This window comes from Sorex fumeus, unplaced genomic scaffold (genome assembly GCF_029834395.1).
Source record: "Sorex fumeus unplaced genomic scaffold, SorFum_2.1 ptg000044l, whole genome shotgun sequence".
In the NCBI taxonomy this organism is placed as follows: Eukaryota; Metazoa; Chordata; class Mammalia; order Eulipotyphla; family Soricidae; genus Sorex; species Sorex fumeus.
The window spans coordinates 67,909,070-67,931,194 of record NW_026606101.1 but is presented as its reverse complement, the minus strand read 5'-3'; the positions used below and the strand labels follow the sequence as shown (position 1 = coordinate 67,931,194).

Here is a 22,125-nt window from a genome sequence, read left to right as displayed (position 1 = left end):
CTCCTAAAACCAAAATCCTGATTCCTACAGTTCTGTGTGCTGCCAGGCCATTTTCAAAAAGACTGAAATTAACCATTTGCCTACCACTCAGCAATGCAAAACTCTGTTTAATTTTGGCCAATATGAAAGCTTAAACTATATTTAATTGTCTCATTTTTGTTGGACTTCTGCATTAAATATATATAATTGGTAACATGTATTTTCTTCTGTGAATTGCCTGATATATTTTGTCCTCTTTTCTTTTTTTGTGGCTGTTTTCTATTTCTTGATTTGTTACCACGCTGTATATTAAGGAGAAGAGCATTTTTACTATTTAGTTACTTTTTTTTTAGTTTGTCTTTTGTTAAACTTTATTATGTTTTATTATTTATCCTATAAATTTTTCAGGTGTGCCTTACAAATCAGTAACAAAGGTGAAGTGGTTTCCCTGGTGATATTGGGGCATGGATTCTTAAGTTGGGTGGGTGGGGTCATCTATGAGTGCATTTGACTATAAATTAACAACTTTACTTTCATCTCTGGGCTGGAGCGATAGCACAGCGGGTAGGGCGTTTGCCTTACAAGCGGCCAACATGGCCGACCCGAGTTCGATTCCTCCGCCCCTCTCGGACAGCCTGGCAAGCTCCGTAGAGTATCTCGCCTGCACGGCAAAGCCTGGCAAGCTACCCGTGCCATATTCGATATGCCAAACATAGTAACAACAAGTCTCACGATGGAGACGTTATTGGGCCCGCTCGAGCAAATCGATGAACAATGGGAGGACAGTGACAGTGACTTTTATATCTAACTCTATATTAGTTTCTTCAGCTGTGAAAGTAGCCACAAACCACAGTAGTGTTAATAAGATATTGACTTATTTACCATAAATCACCAAAGGTATTTCCAAAGCACATTAAGATTATTGCAGATATGTCAAAGCAGTGTTCCGCATTTACTATTTTTAGATTGAATGTTAGATATTGAGCCCGGCAAGCTACCGAGAGTATTCGATATGCCAGACACAGTAACAACAAAGTCTCCAATGGAGACGTTACTGGGCCCGCTCGAGCAAATCGACGATCAACGGGAGGGCCTTTACCTTTACCTTTACCAAATAAAAAGTTACTATATTCTGATTTTTTAATTGATGGGGCTGGGGGCAGATGGGGGTTGGTTCTGTGCTGAGGAATCACTCCTGTCAGGACTCAGGGGACCATATTGGGGGCCAGGGATCAAACCTGGGTTAGACACATGCCATACAATTGCCTTACCCGCTGTACTAATTCTCTGCCCACCCCAATATCATGGTTTAAAATTATGTTTTTTGGTGGCTCCCAAAAAGAGCTGAAGATACTTAAGGCCACTCCTGGCAATTTTTGGCCTGATTCTGTGGGCCTGACAGTTCAGTGGTTGAGCCAGTCAGATGCAGCGCTGTGTGAGCCAGAGGTACTCACGGGAGACTGGAGCCATACATGATGGCATTTGGGGCACCAGATGGTGCCAAGGATAAACTTGGGTCCTGGTGCCAGCCAGGCATGTGCTTCTGCCTGGCGGGTACAAGATATCTGCCTGGGGCCCTAGATCACAAAATTTTATTTTTTAAATAGAACATTAAAACCACTTAATACAATATTAAAGAATGCCTATTCTCATTTTCATATGTGTTCAACTTTGGAATCTAAAGTATATTATATTAAATTTTATTTTATACTTGGGTCTTATTATGGTGATTGTTATGTCTCACCTGTCATGAGTAACACTTTTATTTTTTTAATTTTATTTTTTTTTTATTATGTAGGAGTACTGGAGTAACACTTTTTTTTCATTACACTATTCTCTTTATTTTTCTATATTTTTGAAAATTTCCACAACAAGATAAGCTTTGAAAAGTGAGTCTTACTGAGTACGGCATCATAAAACATTAAATTTTTCATTTTTTAATGAAAACTTCCAGGAAGAAAATAGAATTTTCTGATGGATCATGAACTAGTGCATTAATTAGATCTATTAAATTATTTAGAAACTGACAAATCACTCTAAAAATATTATACAAATCACTAAATGCCATTGTTATCAATAAAAGCACTGAAAATTGTAATTCTGAGCCAAAAGTAGAAAACCGATACATTAAACTTCAATTCCAGGTAACTGTGAGCTTTGAGTCAGTCACATCTCAGTCTGTACCTAGCACTGATACTTTCTCTACTAGATAAAAGCATGCTGGCAAATCCTTTAACTTCTGTGTACGGACCCTGCAGGAAACAGAGTAGCAACATCTCAGAACTTAATGGGCAGGCTGGGAGCAGAGCACAGACGTCATCTGTGTGCCATGGATGTGTCAGGCCCTGGGCTCAAACCGCAGAGCCAAAATGTTCTTGTTTTTGGGGTTGGAGCAATAGCACAGCGGGTAGGGCGTCTGCCTTGCACGCGGCTGACCCGGGTTCGATTCCCAGCATCCCATATGGTCCCCTGAGCACCGCCAGGGATAATTCCTGAGTGCAGAGCCAGGAGTAACCCCTGCGCATCGCCAGGTGTGACCCAAAAAGCAAAAAAACAAAAAACAAAAAAAACAAAAAACACCAAAACACACCAAAATGTTCTTTTTTTTATGGGTCACACACCCAGTGGTGCTCAGAGCTTACTTCTGGCTCTGCACTCAGGGATCACTCCTGGCAGGGCTCAGGGGACCATACGGGGTGCCGAGGATTAACCTGGGTCGGCTGCGTGCAAGGCAAGCGCCCTCCCTGCTGCACCACCTCTCCAGGCCTCCAAATAAAATGTCTTAATCAGTAAGGCACTTAGCACAGGGCATGACACATAGTAACTACTCAGTAAATAATTCAGGTCATTCCACAATCTTATCTCTTTCAACTCTTCACATCTTTAACACTGGGCCATGTTTCCTAATGGCTAGGTACCCAGGTTGGACGGGCAAGTTTCCCCTGTTGTGGTACTTGCCACAATGATCTTACTACAGATAAGAATCTATGGCTCTGTGGTACATTATCAATCACGGTGAAGCTATATTTCTAATTTAAGACTACTCTAAATAATCTTTCATTTTTAAATTTTTTATAAAAATCTGAGCAGAGTATTTCCTACACATCACAAACAGAACAGTTTTGAGACCAATTGATTTTTGTAAAAAATGGTTTATCAATTCCATTTTTGTATAAAATACGTGAGAGAAACCTTGCCAATCAGAACGTCACTCTTGCCACATGAAGATACTTTCATTCAGCTTAGAGTCTAAGATTTCTCTGTCCTGTCTACAGTAACCGTCTATGCTTCCCACTGATATGCTCTCAATCCCCCCACGGCCCCATCATCTTCCGTTCCAGCAAGAGCATGATGCCAGGATGGAGAGTCGCGGAAACAGCCTAGCGGTCTTCTGCTGCCCCTTCTTCCTGATCAGAGACTTGTGGATGTGAGGAACCATACCACCACCGGCTATGGTAGCCTTGATGAGAGAATCCAGCTCCTCATCACCATGGATGGCGAGCTGCCAGCGGCGCAGAGTGAGCCGCTGTACTTTGAGGTCCTTGGAAGTGTTTCCTGCCCACTCGAGTACCTGGGCAGTGAGGTTCTCCAGGATGGCTGTGCTGTGCACCGTGGCTGTGGCGCCGACTCTTCCATAGCTTGTGGTGTATGTTTTCAAGTGTCTGTGGATGTGGCCCACAGGAAACTGCAGCCCGGCCCTCTGGGAGCGAGGCACTGCCTTCGCCTTGGCCTTCCCACTGTCCTTTCCAGCTTTGCCTCCAGCCATGGTTGTGGCTGCTCCCGCCACAGCTCCTCTGGAGTAACACTTTTAAAGCAATGCTGTGTTAATATATTTTGGAGTTTACGTGGAATAAGTAAGGCCTGCCCATGTCAGTTCCCCCTTTACATTTTATATAACCACTGTGGTTTACAAAGTTGTTCATGATGATTTGTTACAGACATTCAATATTCCAACACCAATCCCACCACCATTACACCTTCCTTCCCTCATTGTCTCCAATTTTCCCAGATTTCCCCCTTAAGCCTTCCCCCATAACAGACCCTCAATATTTTATTATACATTGCCTTCCATTTAGGGCATTTAGGGCTCTCCTCCTCCTCCTCTTCCTTCTTCTCATCCTTCTCCTCTTCTCCTTCTCCCCCTTATTCTCCTGCTTCTCCTCCTCTTCCTTATCTTCCTTCTTCTCTTTTTTCTTCTCCTTTTCCTCTTCCTTCTCTTTTTCCTCCTCCTTATTCTCTTTCTCCTCCTCTATTTTTCCTTCCTCCTCCTCCTCCTCCTCCTCCTCCTCCTCCTCCTTCTGGTCCTCCTTCTCCTCCTCCTCTTTCTGGAAGTGTTCAGGGCTTACTCCTGGCTCTGTGCTCAGAGATCACTCCTGGCAGGCTCAGGGGACCAAACAGAATGCCAGGGTTTGTACTGGGTCAGCCACTGCAGGGCCTACCCATTGTACTATAGCTCCAGCCCTAGGGCAACTCCTCAGCATTTCCTACATGTCCCCCTGCCCCCACCCGCAGGACAGAGTGACTACTGTAAGCCATCTAGTTCTCTGTGACCTCTCAGAGTCCCCAGGACTGAGGACAGAGCTGGGCACGCAGCAGATACTCAGCTCTCACCTGTATGTCAGTGAGTTCATTTCCCCGCAATAGCATCTTGCTCTGGACACTCGTAGACCCACGTGATCAAGCGGGCATTTGAAAGCTGGTTTTATTTTGTTCGGGGCAGGGGGTGCTCCTCAGTGGTGCTCAGCTCAGAAGATCCAGGCTCCCACCTCTGGGAGCCACCACGGAGAATCTCCTGGCCCCTAGCTTGGACCATGAAGAAAGTGCACCGCACTCTGTGAAAAAGATAAAGAAAGAAATTTCAGGGAGAGGGAGAGAGAGAGAGAGAGAGAGATGCTGGAGAGATAGCACAGCGGGTAGGGCGTTTGCCTTGCACACAGCGACCTGGGTTCGAGTCCCAGTATCCCATATGATCCCCTGAGCACCGCCAGAAGTAACTTCTGAGTGCAGAGCCAGGAGTAACCCCTGTGCATCGCGGGGTGTGACCCCTTCCCCCCAAAAAACCCCAGAGAGACAGAGACAGAGAGACAGAGACAGAGACAGAGAGGGAGGGAAGGGGGGAGAGAGAGACACGGTGGGAGAGGGAGAGGGAGAGATTTTTTTTTCTGCCAGCTAGTGAGGGAAGCTTAGAGAGAGTTTGATGAGGGTGGATCTTTGTGGGGGTGCAAGGCAGCCTGTTAGGGAGGCCTACAGCAGTACATATGTGTAAACTGCAGCGTGAATATGTAGACTGTGTGTATGCAGACTCGAGTGTGTATATGTAGACTGTGAGCATGTATACACGTGTAGACTGCAAAAGAGTGTGTGTGTGTGTGTGTGTGCGCGCGCGTGTGTGTGCGTGTGTGTGTGTGTGTGTGTGTGTGGGACACGGACCCCACCGCCTGCCTGTCCGGCTCCAGGCGGCCCAGCAAAGGCGGGTCAGCCTCTGGCCGGGATCCTGGTTTCCCAGGGAGAAACGTGGCATTCTCAATTCGCGCTCCTCTCCCGCCCCAGAGCGACTGCTGGTCCTGGCGTGGGGAGGCTCCGCCCCTCGGCGGGCCGGGTGGGGCTCCCTTGCGAGCGGGAAGCAGAGGGACCCCACTTTGGGGCCTCTGGCGGGAGCATCCGGGCCCCAGCGCAGATTGGCCGCCCTGGGTTGCGCATCCCAGTGGGGTGCGTGTTGGGGCGCCCGGAGGGGCCTGGGGCGGCCGAGGAGGTGCAGTGGGGGGCTGATGTGAGTCGGGGAGCCCGTGCCTGGGACAGGCCAGCTCCGCGGCCCCCATCCCGGGTGACCCAGGGGGCGGGCAGGGCGGCCTGGGGGATCCCCCCGGCCCCGGGAGACCAGGAGGCAGCGGCGGGGGCGCGGGTGGGGTCCCCGCCCCGGAGCGAGGGTGTGGGGTGGGCGGCACCGACTCGGCTTTCCCCCCCACCCCCACCCCCCGACGCCGCTTCCTGCGCGCTCTCTGCCCAGCCAGCCCGGGTCTGGCCTCGCCGGGCCGCGGCAGTGAAAATTTTAACTCCTTGACAAAAGAGTGAAATGTGGGGGCTTGGTGCACTGAGCTCTGTCGGTAACGGGGATCTTGTGCTGGAACGTTGTGGGTCCCCCACCAGCGAGCTCCTGGGGGCGCCTTCGGAGGAGGTGGCGGTGCGTTATGGTCTAGGCTGGAGGCTCTGGCTAAGGACAGGACTAGGGTCCAGGAGGAGTCTAGGGGGCCTGGACAGGGATCCCCAGCTGCTAGCCTGAATTCGGGGTCTCCTAAATCGGCCCCTGCCGTGTGAGGCTGGTGCAGGGACCTGCGGACAGGGTGGGGGTCTCCCTCCTCACAGTTCCTAATACTCCCTGTTTGCCCCCCACCTCCAGGACTCCCCACAGAACAATCCCGTGAGAGAAGGCTGTTTCCCCGGCGCGCGCAGGTAAGCGGGCCTTTGTCCTTGTCAGCGCCCAGCCCAGCGTACCAGGCTCTCACTCGGGCCAGGGTCTTCCCGGACACCCCCTGATGGTGGTCCAGAAAGGACCAGCTTCCCGCCGAGAACAGAAACCCGGGCGTTAGCAGAACATCCCGGGTGTGTTTAGCTCTGGGTCTTGTGCAATGGCTCTGGAATTTGGTGGATGGAGCAGGAAGCAGGGCGTGTGCACGAGCTGGCATGTGTGCGCATGCTTGTGTGTGCCTGTGTGTTTGTGTGTGTTTGTGTGTAGTGGGGGCTTTTCTGAATCTCCTGTGGGCTCCCCCGGCAGAGGGGTTGCCCACCACCATCCCCCCCCCTCTTTTTCAGGCTGGGCCTCCCCGGTTTGGGCTTGGAGGCCCCAGGCCCTGCAGATGAAGAATCACAATTCCTCCTGGGAATCTCTTCTTTAAGCTGTAAAAACAGGGTTTGACTATTGCCAATTTTGCCCCTGCAGAGACAGGTCTTATCTTGGCTGCTCCTATTCTCTGGAGAGAACAGTCAAATTTTTTTTTTAATTTTTAATTTTTTTAGTGAATCACCGTGATTCCCTTTTTACTCGCTCTCTCTCCTTTAGAGTGTTGTGAGCTGCAATGCAGGTATTAAGTGGCCATCATGTTAGGTCTACAGTCTACTCTCAGTACACATAATCCCATTCTGAGTGGGTCCTCCAAGCATCCTTTGCTTGGTGGTCCCTTCTCTATCTGAACTGCCTTTTCCCCCAGCATGTGAGGCCAGTTTCCAGGCCGTGGAGCAATCCTCCGAGAACAGTCAAATTGGAAAGAAACGGGCTTTTACCAAAGACGATTTTACTTATTTATTATTTATTTATATTTTGGGCTGGAGTGATAGCACAGTGGATAGGGCGTTTATCTTGCATGCGGCTGACCCGACCGACCTGGGTTCGATTCCTCTGCTCTTCTTGGAGAGCCCAGCAAGCTACCGAGAGTATCTTGTCTGCACAGCAAAGCCTGGCAAGCTACCTGTGATGTATTCAATATGCTAAACACGGTAATAGATTCGATATGCCAAACACAGTAACAAATGTCACAATGGAAATGTTACTGGGCCCGCTCCAGCAAATCGATGAACAATGGGAGGACAGTGACTGTGATTTATATTTTGTTTGGGGACCACACCCCATGGTGCTCAGGGTTTACTCCCAACTCTGCACTCAGAGATCACTCTTGGTAAAACTTTGTGGGAGGGGATCATACGGGATGCCAGGGATTGAACCCGGGCTGGCTGCACGCAAGGCAAGCACCCCATCTGCTGTGCTATCACTCCAGCCCCAAAGATATACTGTCTTTAAAAGACATCTCTTTCAAGTGACTGGGAGCAGAATGAGGTTGGCGAGTGGACTGGGGGCCTGATTGGATGGCTGTCTCCCACCAGCATCCCTGAGAGGGACAGGAAGGAGCGGGGAACCAGACTGCACCCAGCCTTTAGTAAGGGGGTCCGAGGGAGGGGTGAGGGCAGGGCTCTAGTGTGGTGCTGGCTCCCTCTCCTGTTGCCCTCTGGGTCCCCAGTGCTCCCCTGCTGATGGTGTATGCGCTGCCTGTTTGCAAACTGTGCGAGGTCTCCTTGGCAGCCACTGCAATTAGTGGGGATGTCACGCCTGAGCTCCCAGGGGCACAGCACAGAGGTTCCCTGGGAACCAGAGTCCGCTGGTAAATGATTGCCTGGCAGCGACCTTGGCAGCGAGGCCCTGCGAGCTGCAGAGCTGCTGGCAGGGCTGTGTCTAGCTGTCATTTTACATGGAAGAATCAGAATGGAGGTTGTGGAAACCAGTTGACTGGCTGATTTGGTGGATGTTGACTTCAACAGTTGTGTGTGTGTGTGTGTGTGTGTGTGTGTGTGTGTGGTGTGGCTGGGAGGGGTGTTTGTTTCAGTGTTTCACTATGGCGGGCTGCGGTGAGGTAGGCACTTCCCCATGTGCAGAGCAAGGGTGGGCAGTGGGGTTTTTCTCCCGGCTGGGGGCTGGGGGGCGGGGTTTACCTCTGGGGAAAACCATCTAATAATAAAATGCTTTTGGAATGGGAGTGTCAATAACTTTTTTTTCTGTTCTCGCCTACTGATAGGGTTGGTGCATTTCCTGAGATCCTAATTAAATGTCTCAGGCTGCTTAATTTGACACCTTCATCTTTCCTGATGGTGGACAGTGATTTCGCATTTCTCATCACAGGTGTGGGAAAGTAGTCTGATAATTCGGTCTAGCGAGAGCAGGGTGGCCCTCCCCCCGGGGGTGGTTTCCAGGTAACTGCTGTGCTCTCACTTGCCTTTGTCTTCTGCCTGTCTTAGCCAGGAACAAGCGGTGGACCTGAGTCCTCAGCCAAGCCCTGTGAGGTTCCAGAAGAACCCGGCTCCACAGCACTGAACCTGTTGTGATTTGCTAGAAACTCTTTCAGGCCTTTCGGTTGGGCAAGAAGTTTCAGGTACTGTAATTTTCTTAATGGGAGACAATGTGCGTATCATCCTCACCATCAGTGGCAGGTAGATTGGCATCATTCAAAAGCTTTGGGCAAAATTAGAGTGGAATTCTTGCTCATTAGTTATAAATGGAGAGAGCAGACACCAGTGCTTAGCTTCTCTGAGCCTCAGTTTCCCCATCTGTCAGAGAGGTAAATCATGGCAGCTGCATGCTAGGTGATAAGCAGCTAGAAATGTCACTTTTTTGGGGGGTCACACCTGTTGAAGCTTAGATGTTACTCCTGGCTCAGCACTCAGGAATTACTCCTGGCAGTGCTTGGGGGACCATATGGGATGCCAGGGATGGGACTGGGGCTGGCCGCATGCAAGGCAAATGCCCTACCCACTGTATGATAGCTCCAGTCTGAAATGGTACTTTTAAAGGCTGGCCAGGCATTTGGAGCAGATACAGCACTATCATAATCTGCCAATTCCTGTCATTCCGTTCATCCTTAGCTGTTATATCCTCCTGCAAATTTCTGGGACTTCTAGTGGAATATGGGAGTGATAGTATAGGGGCTCAGTATGAATCTCGAATTTAGACTTAATTCCGCTTTCCTTACAACGGAGGGTCTGGCGTGTACATGCCAGGCTGAAACTGTTCAGTGAGCAAATTCTGCTCTTGCAGCGCCCTCCTGATGGTCAGCGTGGGGACAGGGACTTCTCACAGGTTCCATGACCCTCCCTCCAGGTGCATAGACTCTCAGATCACTAGTGGCCTGCAGGACTAAGTGTGGTACAAAAGGCGCACAGGTGAAGCATTTTGCCGATTCTGAATGCTGTTTCTTGGCAGTGACTCCAAGGTCCATGTGCTGTTCTGCTAGCCTCGTTCCTGTTTCTTCCCAGCCTTGTCAGAACCTGGGCTGGAATTCAAACCATGCTGTGGTCTCAGCCTTGTGAAGGATCTAGCTGGGGCTGGAGAGGGGAGGAAGGAGACAAGTGTCCTGGGGTGATGCTTCCACAAGCCAGGGATGCCAGGGATGCAATTGGGGTCGGCTGCATGCAAGGCAAACACAGCTGGGATAAGGGCCCAAGAGCAGAGGAAGAGGTGGTTGGCCCGAAGGTCAGTCAGGGCCACCAGCAGTGGTAGTTGTAGGCTTGTGTGAGCCCCTCTGCTGGGGGAGAGAGGGAGCCACAGTGTGAAAAGGCAGCAGAGTGTCCTGGGGACTCTGGCACACTGTCCAGGAAGGGTGGAAAGAAAACAGATGCTAGAGGCTGCAGAAGGGAGCCGAGAACTGCTTCCTGCTCTGGGCTTGTTATTAAGAACAGGCTACGGTGGCTGCCTGTGCCAATGCATAAATAGTTAAATAGCAGTTCCCATATGCACTGTCTTGGGAGGAGGGGCCGCAGGTGTTGTGTTACCCTTGCCCACAGCACGCCTGGTAACCTGCTGTGGCTCTAAGGCACGGCTTGTTGTGGCAATTGTTTCTGAGGCTCCTTCCACAGGGTCCCCGTGTATGTGGAGTGGAGCATGGTGAGTATCATGTCACCTGAGGCTTTTTATTTTTAAATGACCCGATGCTTTTAGTTGAAGTGTCCCGGTCTCCTCGTGGTCACAGTTGGCGGGGAAGAGAACCCGAGGAAGGGACTTGGTGCTGCTGCCGGAAAGGTGGGTGGTGGCATCTTGCAGGCGCTCTCCCCCCGCCCCCCCCCTGCCAGCCAAAGGATTAGGTACTGTGGCTTTGAGGAGCTCTCTGGAGCTCCCAGATGGGGGCAGAGGTATGGTCTGTGGCCTTTGGTGGCCTGGTACCTATCAGTGATGGGAGCGGGGTGGCGGAAGGAATGAATGAGTTAGAGATGATGCAGGCAGTGATCTGACCTAGGCGGAGTTGGAGCGTGAACAACCTCATGGATCCCTCGTGGCGGGGCTTGTCCTTGGCGTCACCCTTTTTTTCCTGGGCTCTGCTCTGACCATGGGGCTGTGAGTCTCGCACGTAGTCTCGTGCCCCTTGGCCACGTGGGCTCATGCAGTCCACTGCCTGGCCTGACTGGGATTCTCTTCTCACTCTCCAGGCCCTTTCTCAATTCTTCGGCCTGCCACCGTGGCCGTGGTGCCGTCCCTCCCCTGTGGTCAGCCCCATGCAGTCTCCTGCCACCGTTACCGAGGGCCTCAATGCCCCCCTCTTGGGGACCTACACGGTCCCCCCCTTCAAGTTCCAGCCTCGCCGGGAGACAGTGGACTGGAGGCGCATCAGCGCCCTGGACGTGGACCGCGTGGCCCGGGAGCTGGACGTGGCTGCCCTGCAGGAGAACATCGCCGGCGTCACCTTCTGCAACCTGGAGCGGGAGGCCTGCAGCCGCTGTGGGCAGCCCGTGGACCCGGTGCTGCTCAAGGTGCTGCGCCTGGCACAGCTCACCATCGAGTACCTGCTGCACTGCCAGGACTGCCTGAGTGCCAGCGTGGCCCAGCTGGAGGCACGGCTGCAGGCCAGCCTGGGCCAGCAGGAGCGAGGCCAGCAGGAGCTGGGCCGCCAGGCCGACGAGCTCAAGGGCGTGCGGGAGGAGAGCCGGCGGAGGCGCAAGATGATCAGCACCCTGCAGCAGCTGCTCCTGCAGACGGGCGCCCACAGCTACCGCTCGGTGAGGCCCCCGCGGTGGCCAGTCTCCCGATGGGAGCAGGTGTCACAGGAGCTGCCCAGGGCCAGGCAGCCCGGGGCACTGACCGGAGATGCTGTGTGTGGGGTGTGTGTGTGTGTGTGTGTGAGTGTTTGTATGTCTGAGTGTGCATGTTTGAGTGTGTGAAGTATGTGTGTGTGAGTGTGTGTAGTGTGTGTGAAGTGTGTGAGTGTGTGTTTATATGTGTGTAGTATGTACAAAGTATGTGAGTGTGTTTGTCAGTGTGTGTATGTGTGCAGTGTGTGTGAAGTATAGTGAGTATGTGTAGCGTGTGTCAAGTATGTGTGTATAAGTGTGTATGTATAGTGTATATGAGTGTGTGAGTGTGTGGAGTGTGTGAAGTGTATGTGAATGTGTGTGAGTGTGTGTAATGTGTGAAGTGTATGTGAGTGTGTGTGTGTGAAGGATGTGTGTGCAGTTTATATGTACTTAAAGAGAGACACCCTTCGTGTCTAGGGTGTGTGGGTGGAAGGCGTGTGTTTATGAATGGTGTGAACATGTGTGTCTAATGCATGTAGTGAGTGTTTGGCAGGCACCTGTGTTTGTGGTTTGAGTGTGTGCAGAGTTTGTGATGTGGCATGCGCCTGCGTGGTAGGTGTGCATATCAGGATACTTGCAGGTGTATGAATGGATGGTGTAAGTGGGTTAGAGGGTGTTTGTGTAAGGAAGTCTGGTGTTTTGAGGCTGTGTGTGCATGAACGAAGGGGCTGTATTTGTGAGTCATGATGTGAGTGTGTGTAAGAGGTGAGAGTGTGTATAAGAGGTGTGAAGTGTGTGTAAGATGTGAGTGTGTATGAGATGTGTGAATGTATGTGTGTTTGAGTGTGTGTACCAAGTGAGTGGCCAGGTGGAGCAGTGTCGTGCCGGCTGTTTCTCCCTGGTGTGGATCCATCCATTTCCCCCTGGGTGGCATCTCTGCATGGAAATCGGGGTCCCGGGACAGTTGCCCCTTAGTCCGTTGTCATAGTGAGTGGGCCCTCTGCCAGGTGCCAGGGATGCAGGCACATGGCAGGCTGGTTCGTCTTCTAGAAATCGTGGCTTGGTGTGGAAGAACAGAGGAATCTGTTGCAACATGATGGAGAGACTTGATATAACTATGATAGAATGATCAGAGGGGCTAGAATCTTCTTGACAGGAAGTGACAAAAGAGCAGTCTGAGATGACTTAGGTCAATGAGGTTATTTTTCATTGCTTTAAAGGGGAAACCCAGTCTGGTGGGGGCTTGGGCTTGGCTTGCTGTGAGGAGGCCATGGACTCTTGTTCTTTCATTGGAGAACTTGGCAGCTCTTCCTTTGTACACCAGGTTCTGTCCATCAGGATGCACTTGTGCAGCCAGATTCGGGCTGGAGTGGTAGAGGCTCTGCTGAGGCGTCTGGAGCCCAGCCAGACTCCAGCTGGCGTGGACCCGTGTCTCTGAGCCATTTCGGGGCCCAGGGAAATGGCGTTTACTTCTTCCCCATAGGCTTGGGACTGGACTGAGAGTAGGAGAGGGGGATTCGCCCAGGGAAGTTGGGGTGCTGGTGTAGGAGGAAGAGGAGGAGGCTACCAGAAATGAGCGTGCATCCTTTCTAGGTGGAGAAGGTGCGGCAAGGCTGAGGAGCCAGGAAAGGGAGAGAGGGAGAGAGAGTGTGTCTTTCTGAGGAGGGGTTTAACCTGAAACCCATGAGCGCTGTTTGGGGTGTCACAGGCAGTGGCAGACAAGGAGAAAGAGGACAATTCAATGGAGGGTTGTGCGGGGGTGGGGGGGACAGGCAGGAGAGGAGGGTGGAGCCGGCCATGGGGCTAAGGCCACTCTGAATGTGTGTGGACTTGCTTTTTGGAGGAACACTCAATACTGTTTTCCAAAAAGGCCAGACCAGTCACTGTTCCCACCAGCAGTGAATGAGGTTCCCTTTTCCTCATATCCAAGCCAGTGCTCGTTGTTCTTGTTCCTTCTGATGTGTGTCAGTCTCTGTGGTGAGATAACATCTCATTGTGGTTTTGATTTGCAATTCTCTGATGATTGGTGATTCTCAGTATTTTTTCATATGCCTTTTGGTCATTTGGATTTCTTCTTTGAGGAAATTTCTGTTCATCTCTTCTCCCCATTTTTTGATGGGCTTAGATTCTTTTTTCTTCTTATAAAGTTCTAATAGTGCTTTATATATCCTGGATATTAACCCTTTATGGGATGAGTGGCAGGCAAGTAATTTCTCCCAGTCTGTCTTCTTTTCCATTGAGGTGCAGCATGTGACTTTGTATCTCAGGGGGATTCAAGGGGGGGGGGAAGCAATAAAACTAGAAAGAAGGAAAGAAAGAAAGAAAGAAAGAAAGAAAGAAAGAAAGAAAGTAAGCGTGGATTAGGATTTGAGGGCAGGTGGCTGCCTTCAGGGGCAGGACTGTGAGTCCGATGCCTGCATTGGGGATGGGGCTCAGGGAAGCAGGTAAGGGGTGGGGTGAGGGGTAGGGCTTATAGTCTACAATAAGATGCCTTATTAAATATTCCCCACCCCACCAATGTATATTCTTTCAGAGTCATTTGTGTCCCTGTAGACTTCCTGAGTGGGATAAACCTGCTGATTCAGGTTGTATCTGTTTGGATTAAGTTTGACTATGGGTGACAGGGAACCTCAGATTGTCACTGTTTAAACCAAATGAATTTTTGTTTTCTTCTGTTATGAACAGAGTCCACAGACAAGCAGTCCAGGCTGGTATATGTTATACCACTATGGAGACTCATTCATTGTTCTTTAGCCTCATCCTATGTCCACTGCCTCATGGGTCAAGATGATTGCCTGAGCTCCAGCCCTCAAATCCACATTCTGTTCTGCAGGGGGAGGATGGGGCAGGAATACATGGTCTCTTTAATGACACCTCGAGGGTCACTTCTGCTTGAATTTCAATGGTCAGAATGCGATTCCGTGGCCACATCTCCTTGAAGAGATACTGGATGTGTCTCTATGCTCACTGACCTCATGACTAGCTAAGAATGAGGATTTTTATTACGAAGGAAAAGTGGTAGATGGGTGGGGGGAATTGACAAAGTCTGTTAAACTGACCCTTGTGTAAAATTTCAAATAATCTGTCCTCTTACTCTGATCAGCTGGTAACAACAGTTTGTGGAGCTGTCTGGAGGGGTTTGGAAGGTTTTTGGTGGAAGGACAACAGGAGTGAGCTGACGGCATCTGAAGTGCCCGGGAGAGGCACAACACGTGCCAGGGGCAGCTACATGTGCTCTCTCTGCTCCCTTGGCTCCTCAGCCCTGGGAGGGACCTGGCCATTGGTGTCAAACAAGTCCTGGATTTTAGTTATGGAAAATTTCAAAGACATCAAAGTCCAGAGGAAAATAGTGAGTCTTCATTCTCGTGCCATCCGGGTCAGCACCGTCTGCCCATATGGGGAGACTTCATCCACATACCAGCCAGGTCAGCATCATCAACTCGTATGGTGAGCCTTCATTGTCACACCACCTGGATCAGCAGCATCATTTGCCCATGACCTGGGTGTCGCCTTTGTCCCTTCCCCATCACCCCCTGTTCAGTAATGGCAGTGTACATTACTGAAGCCTGTAGTCCTAGAGTTTATCTGCGAATGCTTCCATCTCTTTCTCTAAAAGACTCTTTTTAAAAATTAAAACTATATTTTTATAATAGCTTTGGGAACATGATTACAAAAGTGTTAAAGTTGATGTCACTCATGTGCAAAGGTGCTGTACCCCTCTGCCACTGAAGCCCGCACAACTCTCCCCCACAGCCCCCGTGTCACCTCTGGGACTCCCACTTTTCACATGAACTCAGTCCCATCATCATGTCCTGGAAAATGACAGTGTTATTAAATACTCAAAATTCACAGTTCCCAATGCCTAGGACACTGGTAGTGATTTAAGGCCCCTTGTATGATTCTAATGGGCAGATTTTTTTTTTTGGTGGCTACAGTTGGGACCTCTGTTTTACTAAAATCAACCTGTTTATTTAATTTTAATTTTATTATTATTTTGGTTTGGGGGCCATGCCCAGCTGTGCTCAAGCTTACTCCTGGCTCTGTTCTCAGGGATCACTCTGGTGGGCTTGGCAGACCATAATGAAGTGCTGGGGATTGAACCTGGGTCAACTGCGTGCAAGGGAAATGTCCTACCCGCTATATGATCTCTCAGGCCCAGGACGTCTTCAGTTCTAAGGCCACCCGGGGGCCCAGTCTGTGGACCTTGGGGTGCTGGTTTCCCATTGGCTCCGAGCACTTGAACATGCTGTGACTCTGTCTGTCTGGGTTTGTGAGTGGTCCTTTCGCAGTGGGGTCTGTTTGGCTTCACGAGCCTGTTTTGCACATTGTGTGCTTGGAAAAGGAGTTCTGACACCATGATCTGCCCGTGGGTGCCTGATCTAATCCTGCCCTTGTCCCTCCTCCCCTCCATGCAGTGCCACCTGTGTGACAAGACCTTCATGAATGCCACCTTTCTTCGGGGCCACATCCAGCGCAGGCACCTGGGCCCGGCTGAGGGCGGTGAGTCCAGGTGGCTATGGGGGAGTCTGGGCTGCTCTTCAGTGGGTGGGTGGGGGCCCGTGTACCCCTGCCATGCCGCCTTAGACTCTCAACAGACAACTGAGGAAGGGACGCTCCCTCCATCCATCATGGTGGGGGACCCCCTTGGGCTGGCATGGAGAAGGGCTAAGAGTGAGGCCGGCCTGGTCTCAACTTAGTACATCTGTGTGGTGTGTCCAGCTCAGTGTGTCCCCTTTGTGTCTCAGTGACTTTTAGTTTTACTCTTTCATATTCCGAAATGCTTTAACAAAGTTTTTCCCCAGAGATTTGCATGTTTTCAATCTATATCAAAAGCTTCAATAAAACAAGCTGTAGAAACAAATACTAAAACCATAAATATAAAAAGACTTTTTTTATGATTTTATGTCATCTTAATTTTCTTTGCAATGGTTTGGAGGTTCTTATTTTGGGCCTCCGAAGTTGTGGTCAAGGAGCGTGAGGACCACTCCTGGCAGTACTCAGCCAACTGGGCAGGTGATGGGGCTGCTAGTACCATATCTGGCAATGCTAGGGGCCTTCCAAAGCTATACCCAGTGATGCTAGAGAGACCATGTGGTGCCAGGACCCATCCTGGATCAGGTGCATGGCCCAATTGCCCAAACCAAGCCCGAAATGTAGAATTTTAAAATAACACCATGTAGAAAAAAACCCCCACCATTTAGCTCGATCTGATGAATTTATTATATATCTGTAGTTCCTCATTCTCCATTGTTTTTGTTTTTTGTTTTTTTTTGCTTTTTGGGTCACACCCGGCAATGCACAGGGGTTACTCCTGGCTCATGCACTCAGGAATTACTCCTGGTGGTGCTTGGGGACCATATGGGATGTTGAGAATTGAACCCGGGTCGGCTGCATGCAAGGCGAATGCCCTACCTGCTGTGCTATCACTCCAGCCCCTTCATTCTCCATTGGAGAAAAAACATCTTTAAATAATTTTTCATATTTAAATAATTTAAATATTTAAACAATATGCAAATAATTCTTTATATATTTAAATATTTCTTTCTCAAAAAGAGCTTGTTCCTCTCTCTATGTGGACCACCAGGAAAGCAGGGCAAGCAGGAGCAGCCTGTGGAGGAGGTGTTAGAAGAGCTGCGGGCCAAGCTGAAGTGGACCCAAGGGGAACTGGAAGCCCAGAGGGAGGCTGAGAGGCAGCGGCAGCTCCAGGTGGGTAGGGAGAGGCCGCCTCATGGCTCCGGACACAGTGACATCACAGGACTCCCTCGCACATGTGTGTCCCACCCAGGCTGGCTTCCCTTAGCTGGTAGTCAGAGCCAGGATGCCACTCTTCCGTGTGCCCAAATGATGCTAGGCACCTGGAGAGGAACATGCATTTACTTTGCTAGACTTGGGTAGAGTGAGTAGTTTCCTGCAGCACCTTCTGAGAGTGCTTGGAACTGTATCTTTATTTTTCAACTACACCTTTAGCTTATTGAGGACAAAAACTGTGTCATAATCTAAATGCCCTATAACCAACCCAGAAGTGCTCAATAAACATAGAATGAAAATACTTAAACTTCCCTTGCCCCTACTTTTGTTGTTTAGTTAGTGTGTATTCTTCAGCATGCATTTATTGAGCACCAACAATGTCAGGTGTTGTGAGGAATATGAAGAGAGAAAATGCAATCCTTCTTCTCCTCAAGGGATTTGACAGTTCAAGTGAGGTCTGGTCCAATCCAAGTTTAAACAGTGGAACTGGCATGGAATGTTCTTTCACTTTCGTTGGGACTTGCATGAACAAGGGACACTAGGGGGTTCCCAGTAAATGTTTGCCTTTATGTACACTAAGACTCTTTTGTCCTTCCTTTTCTTACAGGAAGCAGAGATTTCTCGTCAGAGGGAAACAGACGCTAAGAGAGAATTTGATGAATGGAAAGAGAAAGAGCGGGCTCAGCTCTATGGAGAAATAGACAAGCTAAAGCATTTATTTTGGGATGAATTTAAAAATGTTGCTAATCATAACTCTACACTAGAAGAGGTACTGACATAAAAACTGCTTCAAAGTTCTTTTGTTGATAATCTGTTTACTTGTTCTCAAAACCACTCATTTCTAGGCTTGTCGTTGTGTGTGTGTGTGTGTGTGTGTGTGTGTGTGTGTGTGTGTGTGTGCATGTGTCTGTGCATGCACGCTCTAGGGATTGGATTCAGAGCCTCTTACCTGCAAGTCATGTGTTCTCTTATAGAGCTACACCTGATAATATAGGTGATAATACAGTGAGATCCAATACAGAGGTTAGTGACTGGATCCCTACTCTGATATACTGAGTGTGACCTTGGTCAAAGTACTTCCTGTGCCTCAAGTTCTTTCTAGAAGACAAGTTGCCCAAGGGTTCACTAAGCTTAAACACAGCACCTCACATTATCTGGTACGTAGTAAGAACTCCCAACATATATTTGGTTTTACCCACTGCAAAAGAAATGTTGTGAAGTTGAATGATGCATTTTTGGGCTTGTTTTGGATATGACCATGTCCAGTGACCCTCAGAGGATCACGGGGGGCAGGATTCAAACTAGAACCTCCTGCGTGCAGATACATGATCAGCCTTGAGCCATCTCTCCAGCTCATTTTTCGCCCTAACAAGTATTTTCTGGGGAAATGCTGGCTGGCTAAGTGACAGGCTCTCTGTTGGGGTCTGTGTGTGGGGATCCCCCCATGGAGTTAATATTTACAGATTGTATTTGCTGTTTTCCAGCCCCAGTGCAGAACACTTTATATTAACTAGCTGTTAATTTTCATAACAACCAAATAATGATCACATCCTCAACATTGGCACATTATTAGCTTATACATTTCTTTTTAAATAGTTTTTTAAAAGCAATTATTCTATTCCTCCTTTTCAGATGAAGCATTGAGGCCATGTAACTTGTCCAAGGTTACATAATTGTAATTTTGTTACACAACTTTAACTATAAAGAGCTCAACCCAGCCCCTCCGTATCCCTCTTTCCTTCCTTCCCTCCCTTTCTCCTTCTCCCCTCCCTCCCTCCGTCCCTCCCCCCTCCCTCCCTCCCTCTCTTTCTCATTCCTTCCCTCCCTCTCTCCTTAACCTCGTTCCCTCCCTTCTTCCTTCCCTCTCTTCCTCCCCCTCTCATCTCTCCCTTCCTTCCTCCCTCCCACCCTTCCTCTGTCTTGGGGATCAAAGCCAGGGCCTCACACATGGAGGCCTGTATTTCACTGCTAAGCCCCAGTTACTAGAACTGGAACTTAAATGCATTATTGATTATTATTTGCATTGATCTTTTTTCTATTCAGACACTGATTTGCAAAGCTATCCGCAATAGATTTCCAGGCTTACAATGCTCTGAATCCCCTCACAGGTGCCAGAGGCCCTCCACGGAAGCCTACAGGCTCTCCTCCAAACTCACTACCCCTGCAGCCCACGTCCTTAATAGCAATTAAAAAAACTTTTTTTTTAAATAGCAGTGTGGGTCCATGTAACTAAACCATTAGACAGTCATCTTGGTTGCTCTAGTGGTTTAGTTAAATGCAGATACCTCACTTTGACACCACCGATGTCTCCAAGATCGCTGGTCCTTACCTCTATGTCACCTCCGGACTGCCTCTTCCTCCTTGCCCCTCTATTTCTCTCCTTCCCTGGACTTTGCATCACTCACACGGGGCAAGAGCTTTTCTGCCTTTGATACCTTACATTCCCCTGTCATGTTATTTTTATGCCACAAGCAGGGAGCATACCTTTGAACATCACTCATTAAACTTCAAAGCCCCTGCCCTCTTACTGTCGTCACTGACAAGTTCATTCAGGGAAACATTTTTTTTTAAATTTATTTATTGAATCACTGTGGGAAAGGTTACAAAGCTTTCAGGTTTATGTCTCAGTCATGCAAATATCAAACACATTTCCCTTTACCAGTACTTATTTTTTACCATGAAGAACCCCAATAAAGCCCCACCCCCCACCCCTCCCCGTCCCTGTGAGGCAGATGAATTCTAGTTAACACTCTATCTGCTTTGATTAGATTCATTGTTTCAATAAAAGATTCACCACTATTATTTAGAGTTTACCCCCCCCCCCCAAATCAGACATGCTGAAAAAGCATTGTGAAGTGATTTGCTTTCTACAGCTGGGTTCAAGAATTAAATGTTGGTTTTGGATTTCTGCTATTTTACCTATTGACCCTGGAAGTATTTCTACTGAAAGTCAGATAGTTAAGAAATTGGTTTCTGTGTTCTGGAGTCGTGGCCGTGCTGGAGAGCCGCTCGCGGGGGGCAACCGGTGGCCTCGGTAGGGCGTGAAGGGCGGAGCGAAACGCCCCCCTTCCCATGAGGTTTTAGTCGCCCCCACACTCCCGGCTCATACCTGCTGTCCACAAGGCTCCCATGTGGCCGCCATCTTTCTTTCCAGAGAGGAGAGGGCGAATGGGGCAACACCCTTTTCAGGGAAACATTTTTAAAGTTACCCCTGGACTCTGTCTTTCTATATAAATCTGTATGACTAAAAATGTCAGGGAAAACGTTTTGAAGACTAATGTTTTAGAATGCATTTAGTGTCTACCGAGCCTTCTAGCAAAGGAGAACTTTGTTTTTGAAAAGGAGCTATTTAATAGTGTTCTTCTGAGTCATGTCATAGTTTGCCTAAGTGACCCCTAGGTGGCAATTCCAGGAGTATATCGCTAGAAATGCTTGCAACCTTGGCCGTCCATCATTTTAGTTTGAAATGGAGAGCCAAGGTTGGAAGCTGGTGTGATTGGGTCGATAACGTGTGTGTGTGTGTGTGTGTGTGTGTGTGTGTGTTTACCCCTGTCTTCCCATTCTAGATGTTACCCAGTGTGCTCAGGCATGGTTTGTGGGAGATAAGATGAAGGATCCCTCTAGCACCACCACCCTCCTCCCCCTGCCCCAGATCCATCTGCATCATTCCTGAGGTCACAGCGACTTCTCCTTTCTCCACAGTGAGCTGGCTGACTAGATGTTCCCTTGCATTTATGTAATTGTCGGGGAAGACATACCCAGTAGTGCTCAGGGGCTACTTCTGGGCTCAGGGGTCCCGTCTAGTGGGGCTCAGGGAACTAGACGTAGTGCTAGGGATCAAACCAGGGTCAACCACATGCAACCTCTGTACTATTTGTCTAGCCCTGGAATTTAGATACTTATTTTACTATGCACATATTTGTATTTGTGTCTCTGATTCTTTTTCTCACCTGACATTTATTATCTTACTTTCTTTAAAATATAGGCACTGGGGCTAGAGAGATAGCACAGCAGGTAGGGTGGTTGGCCCTGTTTAATCCCTACCACCCTATACAGTCTCTGGAGTTAAGCCAGGAGTGATCCCTGAGTACAGATCCAGGAGTAAGTCCTGTGCACTATTGGGTGCGAGCAAAAAACAAACAAAAAATCCCAGCAACAAAAAAGTAAACTGGGTAGAAAAAAAATTTGTGTTTTGGAATAATTCTTTTTCTAATTTATTTTTCAAAATTCTGAAATAAAATGGATAAGAATTCCGGAGTGAAAAATATGCAAAACAGTTCATTTCTAAAGCACCTAGAAGATGATGTCTATAGGGTCAATGAGAGATAAATACATTTTGAAAATATTTCTCCTCAGAACTTTCTTACATACAGAAGTCTGAGAGCTTTCCTTGGCTAAATTATCTGATTAAAGTGGTAGTCTTATTCTATTTTTTCTTTTACATTTTATTGGAGGTACCATGATTTGCAGTACTTTTAGTAATTTGTTTTTTCTTTTTTTGGACACACCTGGCAGTACTCAGGGCTTACTCCTGACTCTGCACTCAGGAATCACTCCTGGAGGTGCTTGGGGGCCATATAGGATGCTAGAGATTGAACCCAGGCCTGCTGTATGCAAGGCAAACACTCTACCTGTTGTATTGTCACTCCAGCCCAAAGAACTGGATTTCTCATATATAATATTCCAACACCACGACCAAGAGGGAATTTCAGATTAAGTATAGGGTCCATCTGGCTGTGGCAGGAGGTCCTTGTGGAAGGGGAAACCCATGAAGGTCTGTCTTGCCCAGAGCGCAGCTGTCTGCTATGGCGTGAACAGCAGAACATAAGTTCAGAACCCAGAGCTGGGCCTTAT

The 22,125-nt window shown here is 48.9% G+C and overlaps 2 protein-coding genes across 2 annotated transcripts in view; one reads left to right on the top strand and one right to left on the bottom strand.

Moving 5' to 3' along the window:
- Positions 1 to 3,304: 3,304 nt before the first annotated feature.
- Positions 3,305 to 3,759, bottom strand: LOC130030687 (histone H2A.V-like). Its single transcript, XM_056122049.1, has one exon. The coding sequence runs from the start codon at positions 3,743 to 3,745 to the stop codon at positions 3,305 to 3,307; it is 441 nt and encodes a 146-aa protein (XP_055978024.1). The 5' UTR covers positions 3,746 to 3,759.
- Positions 3,760 to 8,779: 5,020 nt separating this feature from the next.
- Positions 8,780 to 22,125, top strand: part of DZIP1L (DAZ interacting zinc finger protein 1 like) — a 31,922-nt gene continuing 18,576 nt past the window's right edge. Inside the window, exons 1-5 of the mRNA XM_056122048.1 lie at positions 8,780 to 8,894; positions 10,942 to 11,508; positions 15,939 to 16,023; positions 17,108 to 17,229; positions 17,879 to 18,040. Coding sequence (XP_055978023.1) covers positions 11,008 to 11,508; positions 15,939 to 16,023; positions 17,108 to 17,229; positions 17,879 to 18,040 — 870 coding nt within the window. The 5' untranslated portion in view covers positions 8,780 to 8,894; positions 10,942 to 11,007. The remainder of the gene's footprint in view (positions 8,895 to 10,941; positions 11,509 to 15,938; positions 16,024 to 17,107; positions 17,230 to 17,878; positions 18,041 to 22,125) is intronic.